Source organism: Rhipicephalus sanguineus, chromosome 5 (genome assembly GCF_013339695.2).
Source record: "Rhipicephalus sanguineus isolate Rsan-2018 chromosome 5, BIME_Rsan_1.4, whole genome shotgun sequence".
Classification (NCBI taxonomy): Eukaryota; Metazoa; Arthropoda; class Arachnida; order Ixodida; family Ixodidae; genus Rhipicephalus; species Rhipicephalus sanguineus.
Window position 1 is genome coordinate 72,582,049 of NC_051180.1, and position 13,016 is coordinate 72,595,064.

General features: G+C 44.2%; 1 protein-coding gene across 1 annotated transcript in view; it reads right to left on the reverse strand.

The window, feature by feature from the left end:
- The window catches only part of LOC119393760 (interleukin enhancer-binding factor 2), a 28,561-nt gene extending 16,354 nt beyond the window's left edge, over positions 1-12,207 (reverse strand). Inside the window, exons 1-8 of the mRNA XM_037660895.2 lie at positions 12,124-12,207; positions 11,005-11,113; positions 10,220-10,276; positions 10,014-10,142; positions 9,797-9,899; positions 5,431-5,496; positions 2,274-2,393; positions 1,071-1,237 (exon numbers count right to left, since the gene is read on the reverse strand). Coding sequence (XP_037516823.1) covers positions 1,071-1,237; positions 2,274-2,393; positions 5,431-5,496; positions 9,797-9,899; positions 10,014-10,142; positions 10,220-10,276; positions 11,005-11,103 — 741 coding nt within the window. The 5' untranslated portion in view covers positions 11,104-11,113; positions 12,124-12,207. The remainder of the gene's footprint in view (positions 1-1,070; positions 1,238-2,273; positions 2,394-5,430; positions 5,497-9,796; positions 9,900-10,013; positions 10,143-10,219; positions 10,277-11,004; positions 11,114-12,123) is intronic.
- Between the last annotated feature and the right edge of the window lie 809 nt (positions 12,208-13,016).

Consider the following 13,016-nt stretch of genomic DNA (forward strand, 5'->3'; position numbering starts at 1 on the left):
CAATCATAGCCTACGTCCTAAACATGACAAATGCTGTACATAGAAACACATTTTCACGAGTTTTATGTTTAGGAAATAATAAATTGACAGCATGGGCAGAGATAACAAGTTAGTGCATCCTGAGCCCAAATACCTAAGCACGCAAAAACTGGGCAGCTTGGCCAGTCATGCAAAAGTGTGAAGACAGGCTAAGAAGCTTTCAAGCAGGCTTCTTTCTTTTTTCCAAATGCCGACAAGTCAAACAGACTGCCTCTGCTCTTTCCCACTTGTCTCGTACTGTGTGTTAAAGAGAAAACAGAAGACCAGAACATTTCAAACCAAGACACAAAATTGCTTTGTTCCTATCATTTGTTTTCAAATAAGCATGCAGTGAGGACGCTAGGCTCTGCACTAGCCATATTTTTCGCACTGCTGCACTATGTGTGCACTTGCAAAGTGAACTGCTACGACCCAATGCCAGATGCTGTGGGTGGCCACTGATCGGCGACAACCTGACGAAATATATTTTCGTCAGGTTCTTGCCAAGACAAGCAATGAGACAAGCCAAAGGTCATCCCCTATTCCTTTCATCTAGGGCTGTGTTCCTATCCTGGACAGCCTCGTAAACAGTCTACACTGACAGCTTAGAAGACAGCATCTAGCCCCAGGACTCCAGAGAAATTGAACACGTCTGGATGATGTCTGTGCGATAAGACGCCACCTAACGTTAAGAGAAAGCTAAGAAAAACAAACATAATTGTTATTTCCTTAACTTCTTTCGTGTTCAAATCTAAAAAAGTTGAATGTAGCTTACATTGAGCTCGTGAAAAAGCGTCTGCTTGTGTGCAGACGACCATTACGACATTTTGCTGAGCCGCATCTTGTTTGCACAGAAAAGTAGCCTGCATCGTTTTTGTCTCCAATGAATGCCGTCTTTTCGAAGCTGTCTACTTTGCCGGCTACGCGAGAATTGGAATGGGGCTTACGATGGTCACTGCCCACTTAGCCGTCTATTTAGTCGTCTACAGTGAGTACTGGAACACACCCAAGTCCAATGACCACATTCAAGAGAGGTGTGCATGGCCCCTTACAAGAAGGTCAATAATCCACGGTGTAAGTGGCTGGAAGCCCTCGAAGCGGTTCCGCAAGTCCCGCAGAATGCGGATCAGCACCTTGATGCTTGAGTGGTGGGCATTCTCCTCGAACCAGCGCGAGTGCCGGATTGCGGTCAGGTGGTTCTGCTGAAGCTTCTGTTTCACTGAGCAAGGCAAAGAGGCACGACAGGCGGAGCATAAGAAGCCAGAAACCAAGCAATATGCATTGCACAATGTACACACATATATTGAATTTGAACTAGATTGGATGCACAATAGGTTTGAAATGCCACATTTTCCACACTCGTTTTCCTTCTCATTCACTTCGTTGCAGGGGTAGCAGGGGCGGAACAAGAAATGATAATCAAAACTATCAAATATGGGTTCAAGCTACAATCTGTGCTTCCTTACGTGGAAAAGATATACTACAAAGAGAGTTCAGGAAGCTATTATAGCGTGGTATCTACATGTGCCAGCCACCTCGTCTATCAGATTATTATTCTTTAAGAAATAATCCGTATAATATCACAGGTTCCCTTTTATATTTCCCTGACCCCATTTTTCTTTCACCAAAACAAACTATGCATAAAGTGTTAGAGATGCCTAGCACTTTTCTCCATACAGCCTCAAAGGCATGGAACTGCGACTTCAAACCAGCTTGATCATCTTCGTCGCATGAACTCAAGTGAAACCAAGTCCAACAGCACATGTGATACTCACAGCAAAACAGATGGATTGTTACGGTGAATTTCACTGGATGAGCGGGAAGTCTGACTCGCTTTTACATAAAGGGTTGACGGTGGTCTCTTAGCCATGTGAGCTTTAGTTTCAATGGCACGTAACTTCACTATCATCAACCCTATCATCTGAGCAACATGGCCACGGTAACTTTACTTAACCTGTGCATTTTATTTACGGAGCTCTCGATAATCAGATTCAGGCAGTATAAGTGGACAAAGCTTTGAAACATAAACGGTGAGCACCCCTAGCATCATCCATCCTTTACGTAGTTGCAGACTATTCAATGTACCGAACTAGAGGTGGGAATGTCATACAATAAGAAATATGAAATGCAAGAATAAATTGAAAATGTCCTGTCAGTTTCTTCAGTTACGATATTGGTTCTCTAACAACTACTACAATAGATCAAAGCTGCAGTGCTCGTTTTGAAATACTGCACTTGAAGAAATCAAAACTCACAATGCAGTTCAGGGTCCAACTTGTTTAGGTTTTGATGAATGGTGCTAATTAAAACTTTGGCTGTGGCACCATCGGGAAGCTTGAGGTCAAATCCGGCTTCTGTCATTTGATGCGTCAGTTCTGAAGAGAGAGAGAGTGAAGAAAGTTATTGCATAACAGTGGAAAGGCTACATTGGGTGCGAAAATTTCCAGAGCAATGAAATGTTTGCCGAACTTAATTCTGAATATGCACACTAACGAGAAAGATAGTGAAAAAATTACACCATCTCCCGCTAAAGGGGACCATGAGGCGATGTGAAGCCGGAGCACTTGCACGATCGCGTTCCGTTGGCGTTCGTTAGGCATGCTACCGACCTCACGTCGTGGAACGTGAAGAGGAACGCTATGCGTGTCGTGTCTTTAGCCTTGCCGTTAATTCTCACAGGGCGAGCGGGGAACGCGGTCGTCAGGTGCACGAAGGGGGGAGAGTAGGAGAGGAGAGAGAGGGAACGCGCATGCGCTGGCGCTCATCGCGGCGTTGCACAGGAGAGGGGCACACCATCTCCCGCTAAAGGGGACCATGAGGCAATGCGAAGCAGCATTTCGGTATGTCGAGCCCGCGTTTCAGAGTGGGAGGGGAGAGGGGAAAGGGTAGGTTGAGAGGATAAGTTGAGAGAGGGAAATGGGATAGGGTAAGTGGAGAGGGGGAACGGAGAGAGGGAAATATGGGAGGGGGAGTGTAGAGGGGGAGGGAAGACGGGGGAGTGGGGAGGAGGTGTGTGGAGAGGGTTTGCACATGCACAGTAAGGGTGGTCACGCCGCACACCACCACCACCACCGGTTTGAGCTCCGCCATATGATGCTTCGCATCTAAAAGAATATGCATACCTCAAAACAAAATGCGAATTCAGCGTGAAGTCAACATCATGGACCATGGAAAGCTAAGACAACATCATGTAGTGTAAAAACAGGGACATAGCCAAGTTGTGCAAGAAAAAACAAACTTCTGATCTGTACACTGCTACAGAAATAACCTCCAAATCATAATAAAGAGCCATAATACTATGTAATAATTAGAGAAATCCTACTGTGTTTAATGTCAAATGTGCTTCATAAAAAAATGAAAAGATGTGACACACTGGTATGCAGTATAAAATTTTACATAACAATCGAAAGGGCAAGTAAGTGACAATGCAATAAAAATGACTAAATGTGTTCTTTTAATGACTAAAAAGCTAACGTTCAATTTAAGACATGCACAGTTACTGCAAGCATGAACAGTGAAATGCAATTCACTGCAGTGTGTATAGAAATCCACAGGGCACATGCTGTAACATAGGCTGACCAAGAAAGACCAATCAATTATGAGTACACTACACTGTACCCAAGCAGTCACACCCCATAAATGCAACCTGAGTTGTGCTAAGCCTTGAGTTAATGGTCTAGGAAATGGGAGAATAACAATTATTTCTTGCGGAGCAGTGCAAACTTGAATTTCTCACAGATATTTCGAGCCTACATTCTTATTTGTTTTGAAAGCATACGTAATTTACAGAAGAATATAGAAAAATAGAAAGCAAGGTGAAGTGTGAAGCACAGAAATGAAGGATGGCGAGGAAAGAAAAACAAAATAACTCAAAGGTTAAAGTATAACAACAAACCATAAAGTGCCAATGTAGGAACAAAAAAAAAAAAGATTCTCAGTTGGCACTAATTCGTTAAACAAAAGAATAAGAAAAACTACAGAAGGTGACCACATACCTTGAAGACTATAGAGCAAGATTACCAAGAATATGGTATGGTAGCAGAAACCATAAATACCGTATAAACGCGTGTAAGGGCCGCACTTTTTTTTCAAGAAATGAGGGCCTATTTTCAGGGTGCGGCCCATACACGCGACATTTTTTTTTTAAGTAAAAACGCACCAGTTAGCGAACGAAGAGCGTTTATTGCAGTATACGACATTTCTTGCGACATACAAGCTCAATCGTCGTCACTCGGCGAGTCCTCAGGCTTGGAGTCCGAGATGAGATGGTGTGCTGCGAAGCGCCGTCACCCCACAAGCAGTCATCTTCCGTGCCATCCAAGCTGTTAGATATCCCGGCGACTTTAAAACTTCGGGACGCAATGTCCGTCGACACCGAGCTCCACGCAGATAGGATCCACCCAAGTACAGTCGCCAAGGCTAGTCCCTTCACACGCAGCATGTCCGTTGTGAGTGCAAGACCATCATTCCGCACTTCAGTCACATAGCGGAGCAAGTCTTCTTCCAAATCGGGAAACTTGCACTGCTCTCCTCGGAAAGCGCGCTTAGTGCTGTTGGTGTTTCGCAAGGCTTCTTTTTGAGCACACCAACGTCGAACACACTTCTCGTCAACGTCTAATTTTCTACCGGCGGCACGTTTCCGATGCTCGAGAGCATACTCGATCACCTTCAACTTATAGCCAGCAGTGTAGCTATTCAGGTACTTGCCCATCTTGCCAAAACGTGAACGCCGTGTAGAAAACAAGCTAGCACGAAGGTCATCGAACAGTGCAGAAAACTACAGCAAATGGTTGGCTGAACTGCTAACTGCACAATCACAAACCGAACAACGCGAACGCCATGCCAAAGTTGGTGATGCTAATGCCGATATGGATAGCGCCGATAGCGCGTTTGTATAGAGATGTGAGAAGCTAAAGATAAAATCCTGCTTTAACCTTTAGTTGGTGGGTCTATAAATACTAATAAAAAAGTTAAAATTTTTAGCCCACTTCACGAACATCTTAACACGAATATTTTAAATATACTCTGGTGACGATGATGATGGTTGCGTTTTCTTGCGCCATCTATCGACTACGCCTAGAAGCTTACGCGCGCGCGCATTTTGAATACGTATTGGTTGAGGAAAGTGTGGGTGCGGCCCTTACGCGTTTTTTTTTTTTTTTTTTTTTTAGAATATGCACTTCAAAAAAACGGGGTGCGGCCCTTACACGGGTGCGGCCCTTACACGCGTTTATACGGTAAATAAAAATCACTGTATATTGGACTAATTCAGGAACAAGATCTTAGAGGCAAAGAAATAAATGCTGCAAGCCAGAAGTCAAGCGGCCTTTTCTTAGAAGGGAAAAGGAGGACATGTTGAGCTCATTTATGCCGATGTCTGAATATCGAATGCGACTGAAAACATCATCTTACTTAAACTGGGATCCATAGCCTTGATGTCTTCCTGGACTTTGTTTGCCAAAGCTTGGACTGCTTCACCTGTGGAATGCACAAGCAAAGAAATTAGAAATGTCGCTGGCACATGTGGTTTTAAAAGTGGATCGTAGATGGCAAGGTTCAGCAACCTTTCAATGTCGCATGCATTAGAGGCTTGCAATACCATAGGAGCACTTGAACAAATAACAGACAGGCAACTAGTGGCCTGCTTTTTGCCCAAGTCGTTCAGCGCATTGTTGTGCTGGCTGTATCAGAAGTCGACATGGTTCCATATCTGTGGAACACTTTAGAAGCTCAGGTTCGTTCAATATTCTAATATGTTCCTATGTGTCTACGGAGGAACATATTCCATAGTCTACGTCTCCTCGCCAGCTTAGGATGAGGGCTCTCCTGCTGGAACCCAGTTTTTAAGCAGGATGTCCCAGAGTTAACTGGAGTGAAGAGCTTTGTTGCTCCGCTTGTTGCGACAACTATACATTTGCCCAAATTTAGGGATGGGCGAATAGTGAATTTGAGGTTCGAAGCAAATCCGAAGCAAATAGTGATTTGGTCGAATAATTTCGAATCGAATAGTTCGAATAGTATTTACTAGAGCTCTGGGAATAGCAAAATTCTGGGTGCGAAGCAATTTCAAATACAGTAAAACCTCGGTAATTTGTACTCGGTTAATTGGGAATCCCGGATAATTTGTATTATTTGCGCGGTCCCAAATTTTTACATGTAAATTTAACCGAATAATTGGTGCGGCCAGTCTGCGACTTCCCGGTTAATTGGCACACTTGGCCGCGACTTCCAAGATATGCAAAGGGTGTTGCGAATCTCGGAGGCTGTAACTAAAACATGCATTTTTTTTTTTGATGTACGGATCTCGAAGGCCATGTTTTTTTTTACCGGAAATACGTCGTAGACGCCATGTTTTAGCAATTGCCAGGCGGCGATGCGTGCGGTTGCGATCATGATCATCATCATCTCAACAGCGATGTTAGCCACTCTAGCGAAGTGATTGAATGTTTTGTGGAGTCTTTGTGCCATTTGGATGTCGGCTGGCGAGCATTGTGCGATTCGGTGCGACTGCTCCATTTGTCTCCTGTCTCCGCTTGAGTGTCTTCCCTGTGAATTAGTTGATTCAGGTGTGCTTGGAAGGAAGATGCCGAAGTACAAGAGCTTGTCCCTGCACGAAAAGGTGTGCTTAATTGAAGAGGCCGGCAAGTCGACGGCGTCGAAACCGGCTCTCGCCGAAAAGCACCACGTGCCTCTGTCAACGCTGTGCAACATCATCAAGAATAAGGAGAAAATTCTCAATGCTTACAGCAAGACGCACTCGTCAAAGCAGCTCTGATCGACTGGCTGCAGAAAGCCAACGCAGCACACCTTCCTGTGAATGGGACCATATTGCGTGAGAAGGCCAACCAGCTGGCGCTGCAACTTGGACATTCTGAGTTTAAATGCAGCAATGGATGGTTTTGCCGATTTAAGGAGCGCAACAACCTGACATTCGTGACTGTTTGTGGCGAGAGTGGCAGCGCGGATCAGTCTGTTGTCGACGGCTGGAAGCAGCACACCTTGGCTCCACTACTCGCCAAGTACGAAGCAGCAGATGTTTACAACCTTGATGAAGCTGCTCTGTTCTACAAAATGTTGCCTACGAAGACGTTCGCTTTGAAGGAGGCAGACATTAAGGGGCGGAAACAGAACAAAGATAGAATCACTGTTTTGTTTGGTGCAAGCATGTGCGGTGAGCACAAGCTGCCACTGCTTGTTATTGGGAAGACAGAAAAGCCTCGTTGTTTCAAAAATGCACGACTGCCATCCAAGGATGACCTGATCTATAAAAACAACAAGAAAGCTTGGATGACGGCTGCACTCTTTGAAGAATACGTGCGGCACCTTGACCGCAAGTTTGCGGCCGCAGGGCGCAGCGTTTTGTTCGTCGTCGATAACTGCCCAGCTCACGGAGACATTCAGAACCTGCAGGCAATCAGGCTGGTCTTTCTACCCCCGAACACGATGTCGCTATCGCAGCCGATGGACCAGGGCGTCATACACCATACCAGGAAAATATGTCGCTACAATCTGTTGAAGCGAATGCTCCTTTGCTATGACAACGGAAAGGAGTATAACATTGACCTCCTCGGTGGTATTTGCCTCATTGTTCACGCATGGAGGCAGGTGGAGGCCACCGTTATTCGACGGTGTTTTGAGCACGCCAGTTTTGTGAAAGAAGAGGCAACCTCCGCTGAGTTTGCTGTCACCGCTGTCACTTGCCCGTTTGATGAAGAAGGGGAGACTCTCTCCGCTCGATATGAGGCTTTGCACGCGGACGAGGAGTGCACTCCAATCGGATTCTCCGAGTACGCAAATGTCGAGTGCACAGTGCAGACGTGTTACGCCGACATCGACAGCGAGATAGCTGCGAGATCGACCGATTCGGCCTCTAATGTTGACAGCGATGACGAGCCCTCCCGAGCACCCCCTTTGGCGGATGTCATCGATGCCTTGAGTGTTGTGCGCAGCTTCGTCGAGTGCAACGGCGGCGAGGCTGAGATGCTGCGCCTCATTGACAGGCTGGAAAATATGACTTTCAGTGCTGGGAACTACCGAACGCGTCAGTCACCCATGGAGGAATTTTTCTCCAAGTAGGCTGACTTGCCACAATAAAGGTGTGACTTCCGTACATCACGTTTTCTGGCTGATTTCTTTGATTTCGCGTTGTTTCGGATAATTGGGAATCCCGCTTAATTGGGATATTTTTCTCGGTCCCGAGGCCTTCGAATTAACGAGGTTTTACTGTATTGAAGTGCGAGTGCGAATAGAATCGAATATTTTTCTAATACTTCGAAGCGAAATAGCAGAAAAAAAAGTTAGAGAGGATTCCTAAGCGTATTCTTATGAGATAGCAACATGAAAGTGTTTCTTTTCGCTAGGTTGATGAAGCACTCGCGGGGTGGTGTTTCATAGTTGTCTTATCATGAATTAGGCAATGTAGAGGCCAAATTGTATTTACGTACATGATTTGGTGCAACCAAAGTGTTGCCGACAACACTTTACATGCGATAGGCAAAGATGCCATTTCCTCAGCCTCTCCTCCTCTTTCAACTTCTGTGGAAGCCCAACTGATATGGCGGACGAGGGTGTGCTCCCTTCAAGTCTGGAGTTCCAAATGTGCCTCGTAGACATCGATATTTAAGAACATCTGAAATTTTGGATGCTGAAAAGCTTCGGCTTCCGGATTTTCGGACTTCCTGCCAAAGTTTCAGGTCCAAAACAGCATTAATTGAGCCCCCACCTCTGCGACATCTTTCATCCCCATGTTGGAACCAGCGTTTTCTTGAGTTAGTACATTTGCGACTGTAGCAGAGCTTGAAAGGCAGCTTTGCCGCAATACTGGGGTGTGATGAGGTGGAGCATATCGAAACTCTAGGGACCACTTCCAATCGGACGTTGACTGTCTCTTGGCAAAGTTCGACCGTAACAGAGCTTGAAAGGCAGCTTTGCTGCAATACCGGGGTGTGATGAGGTGAAGCATATTGAAAATCTAGGGACCACTCACTTCCAATCGGACGTTTACTGTGTCTTCGCAAAGTTCGACAGTAATAAAGCTTGAAAGGCAACTTTGCCGCAATACGAGAATGTAATGAGGTGAAGCATATTGAAAATCTGCAGGGGTAACTTTCAATCGGACGTTGACTGTATTTATTTTTGGGAAGTTCGAATAGTAAAATTCCAGTGCAAATCGAATTGAATAGCAAGCACTATTAGAAAAATATTTGAAATTTTGAATATTTGCACACCCCTAGTATTTACCGCATATTATTAAGAAAAATGAGCAGTTTTGTCATGACCCTTGTACAATATTTTTAAGGATTGGAACTAAGTATGAGTGAATGTCACTTTTTTTGGTTTGAAATGAAGTAGCCTTGAATAGTATCAAGATTTGAATAGGGTGCAAGTTATAAGTGGTACAATACGTTACAATATAAAAATTATTATACTTAGCTCATATAACACGCTTTTAAAATTAAATAAATATGTACATTTAACCTTGAAGTGTGGCTTCGCAGCAGTGCAGATTTTCCCTGGATGAGTTTCACAGCACAGCAACGTTCACAGCTCAGCAGCAAGTGAAACCACCTCTAAAGGGAGTTATGTGCGGTCAAATGTATACATATATTCGTTCATATCGAATACTTTGAAATTTTAAATAATCTAAATTTGTATCGAAGCGAATTCGAATACTACTGTAATATTCGTTTGAATATTCGCCCATCCCTACCCCAATTGAGAACAACCTTCAAGCACAACCTATGAACGTCTCCTCAAAAAGAGTTGGAGAGTAAGCTACCTGTTGGAAGTGTCTTGAGGATGACGACAATGTCGGCGACGTTGTTGCCAATCATCATGGTGCCTTTCTTGAAGGAGCCCACTTGACGGCTTTCTTCAATTTGCTGCAAAATAGTTAAAAGTTTAGAAAGCACACAAATGAAGCTTCAGAATGGTTAAAAGCATTTTTTTTTCCATGATGCAATCAATGTCCCGTTTACAAGATGACCACAACTCACGCAGGCATCCAGAGTTTTCGGAGAAACAATGAGTGTGTCCAGCACAGACTGAATCTTGTTCATGAGGTTCAAAATTGATGTCTGCTCTGCAGATGTAGGAGTCAGGTCCTGGTTTTTCTTCAAAAGGGCCTGCAAGAGTAACAAACGGCAAGGCTCAGTTACGGTGCGTAGACATACCGCGAATATGAAACAGCAAGAAGTTTTACCTGAGTCAGTGCATTATCATCAGGTGGTGGTTTGACCTTCTGAAAATGCTGCTCACACTGCAACAGAGATGAGTAGATCAGTCAGTGTGTTTCAAGAGAAGCTCACATCCATAGCGACAGTACCAAGCTAGATAATACCTCTTAATGCCTTACTGATGAAATAACATGACTGCAGCAGCAGAGCAAACTACTGTCTTTTAAATTTAGTCATCTAGAAACTGCAGAAGTTGTTGCGAGATAAATTGGAACTTCACGCACCAACCTTCATCACTGGCCTGGGTTGCCGAGTTCTAAATAACACTGAAGTTACTAAGCATCTTTAGAAAACTAAGAAATAGTGAAGAGTTTGTTGATTTCACCCTAGTTTTTTTGCTGGGTAAACAGCGCAAAGGACAGAATGCAAGTAAAGAAAGGATTGCGTCCTGTTCCCTGTGCCCCCACCCCCCCCCCCCCACCCCCCACGTTACGAACCAACCGGCCCAGATGCCCATGCTTCAGCAGGTTTTCGCGACAAAATTGGGCAAAAGGTTGTGTTCATGTTACTTATTCAAAAGTTTCAATGTCAGTGGCCCTCATAAGTAGCAGAAGCCACATACATCTTTGACGTTACGCAAGCCCATCAAGCAAACTCGCAACGTGTTGAGTAATGGGAAAGTGTTTGCCTCAACAGTAGGAGAAATGGGTCGCATAACTTTGAGGCTCCTTTATTGAGGGTAAAGTATTTCACTGCACATTTAGAACAGCTTTTGGCATAACACTGAGGGTACAGGAAGTCAGCTGCTTACCACGTAGTAGTCAAACGGCAGGTGCGGAACAAAAACTTTCGGCTTGAACATTCCTCCTGGCCGACCAGCCCGTCCCCTTCCTCTCATTCCGCCTCTCATTTCGATGAACCTGGAGACACAATCAATACAGACGACAACCTTAACTAGAATTCGAGAACAGACGTGAACTCCGATCAGGCACTAACACGTGCGATCATATTCTCATTTTCTTATCTGATGACTACCCCACGCGAAACACAACAAACGCTTTCATTAAAAAAATTGCAACTAACGTACCTTTTTCTTTTTAAATTCGAAATACCCTTAAGGCCCTCAAAGAGGGCACTATAAACGGGGAGACATTAGAATAAAAGAATGAAACAAACACAATCATGACAATTGTCTGATATACAATGAGATAAAAAAAGAAAAGAATAAATGCAAACAACCACATATTTTGAATTAGAAACACACAAGTGGTAATATACGTGATAAAAAAAAAGTGCATAGCATATTAGACAGTGAAAGGAATGCCTACAAAAACTTACAGTACATAAAATACAAAATGCGTACGAAAATAAACAGAAACACACAAAAATAACAGATTCGATATAAATGCTGACGAAATGAAACAGAAAAACAAGTTAACATTTTAACAAATTAAAAGCAATGAAGTAACGTTTCCCTTAGATTGAGATCAGACGATTGGTCTCAAGGTTGGCCCGTTCTTCACACGCATCACGGTAAGCCACAAGGATGAGAGAATGAGATGCGTATTTATCGCTACGCAGGCGAACAAACCCCCGTACGAAAGTTTCCAAACGCTCTAGTTCTCAACAGCTATGCGCGTTCGAGTACCATTCGAAATACAGAAATGCTGCGTAGTTCTATGGTCACCAAGCGACGCAGCTTCAGTGCGCCGCATACGATACACAGAGCACGGTAGACGAAGTACGCGATTGTATGATGGAACGAGAAGGTCGACCGCCATTCGCCGGCCGGCGAGTCGCTTAGGCATAGGCGCGAACGTCGCCACCGGTCAAAAGAGAATGTTCGTCATGGGTTTACTTAGCTAGCGACAACGTGCACGATTTAAATTTCTCCGTATCTACAGAACACATTAGTAATACGTGCACAAACCTTATTCGAACGCACCCGACGCCAACGACAAAAGACAGACGCCAACACGCACGAACTCCCAAACGAAATGGCTTACGGATCGGCTTCCGATTTGTTTCTTTTAACAAGCCGTAAAAACAATTTTTATTTAAAGACACGTATAATTTAAGCTTGAAGATAAAAAATTATTTGAATCATGTGCACTTAACATTTGCAGCGTTAATTGCTACTTGACCTTCAAAATATAAAAACACCATGAAAAACACGCTTCGGTGATCTCAAAGGCTGTTGCGTGTGTTACGTTTATGACATCAGATGGCAGCACACAACCTTTTTTTTTTAGTTTTTTTAACGTTATTTTGTTGCGTTTTTCATTTTATTATTATTATTATTATTATTATTTATCTTTCTTTTTCGCATTAGCCGCATTAGGCGCCCGTTGAAAAGTGCACGCCCACAAGTTCAGTTCAGTCAGGTTTAGTGTCGTCTGCGCAATTATTGGCTTCGATGTTTGACATCAAAACTTTCGCTGTAGCGCTTCGTTTCTTGCGGTTACTGCAGCGCACCTGAACGGAAGCGAAACGAGATCGATAGTACCAACTCGTCAAACGAAGGAGGTTGAGAGGAATCAGCAACGCTCGCGCAAAGTTAAGCAGCTGGCCTTGCATCCTGTTTGCGCTCTTTTCGTGTTTACATTTCTGTCTCCCAGCATGCGGGCTGACGCATTAATCAATTCCCCCAGCAAATTAAAGATGTAGGAAGCCATGGTCAATCAGCAGGTAGATGAACGCGCTAAACAACAATAAAATCGTAGCGGAAGGATCGTCTCCAGCGCGCGTGATCCTTTTGTCAAACAAGATGCGTTAAATGGGACGGCACGCTGAGAATGCGATGCGTGTTCCGCATCCGTAAGC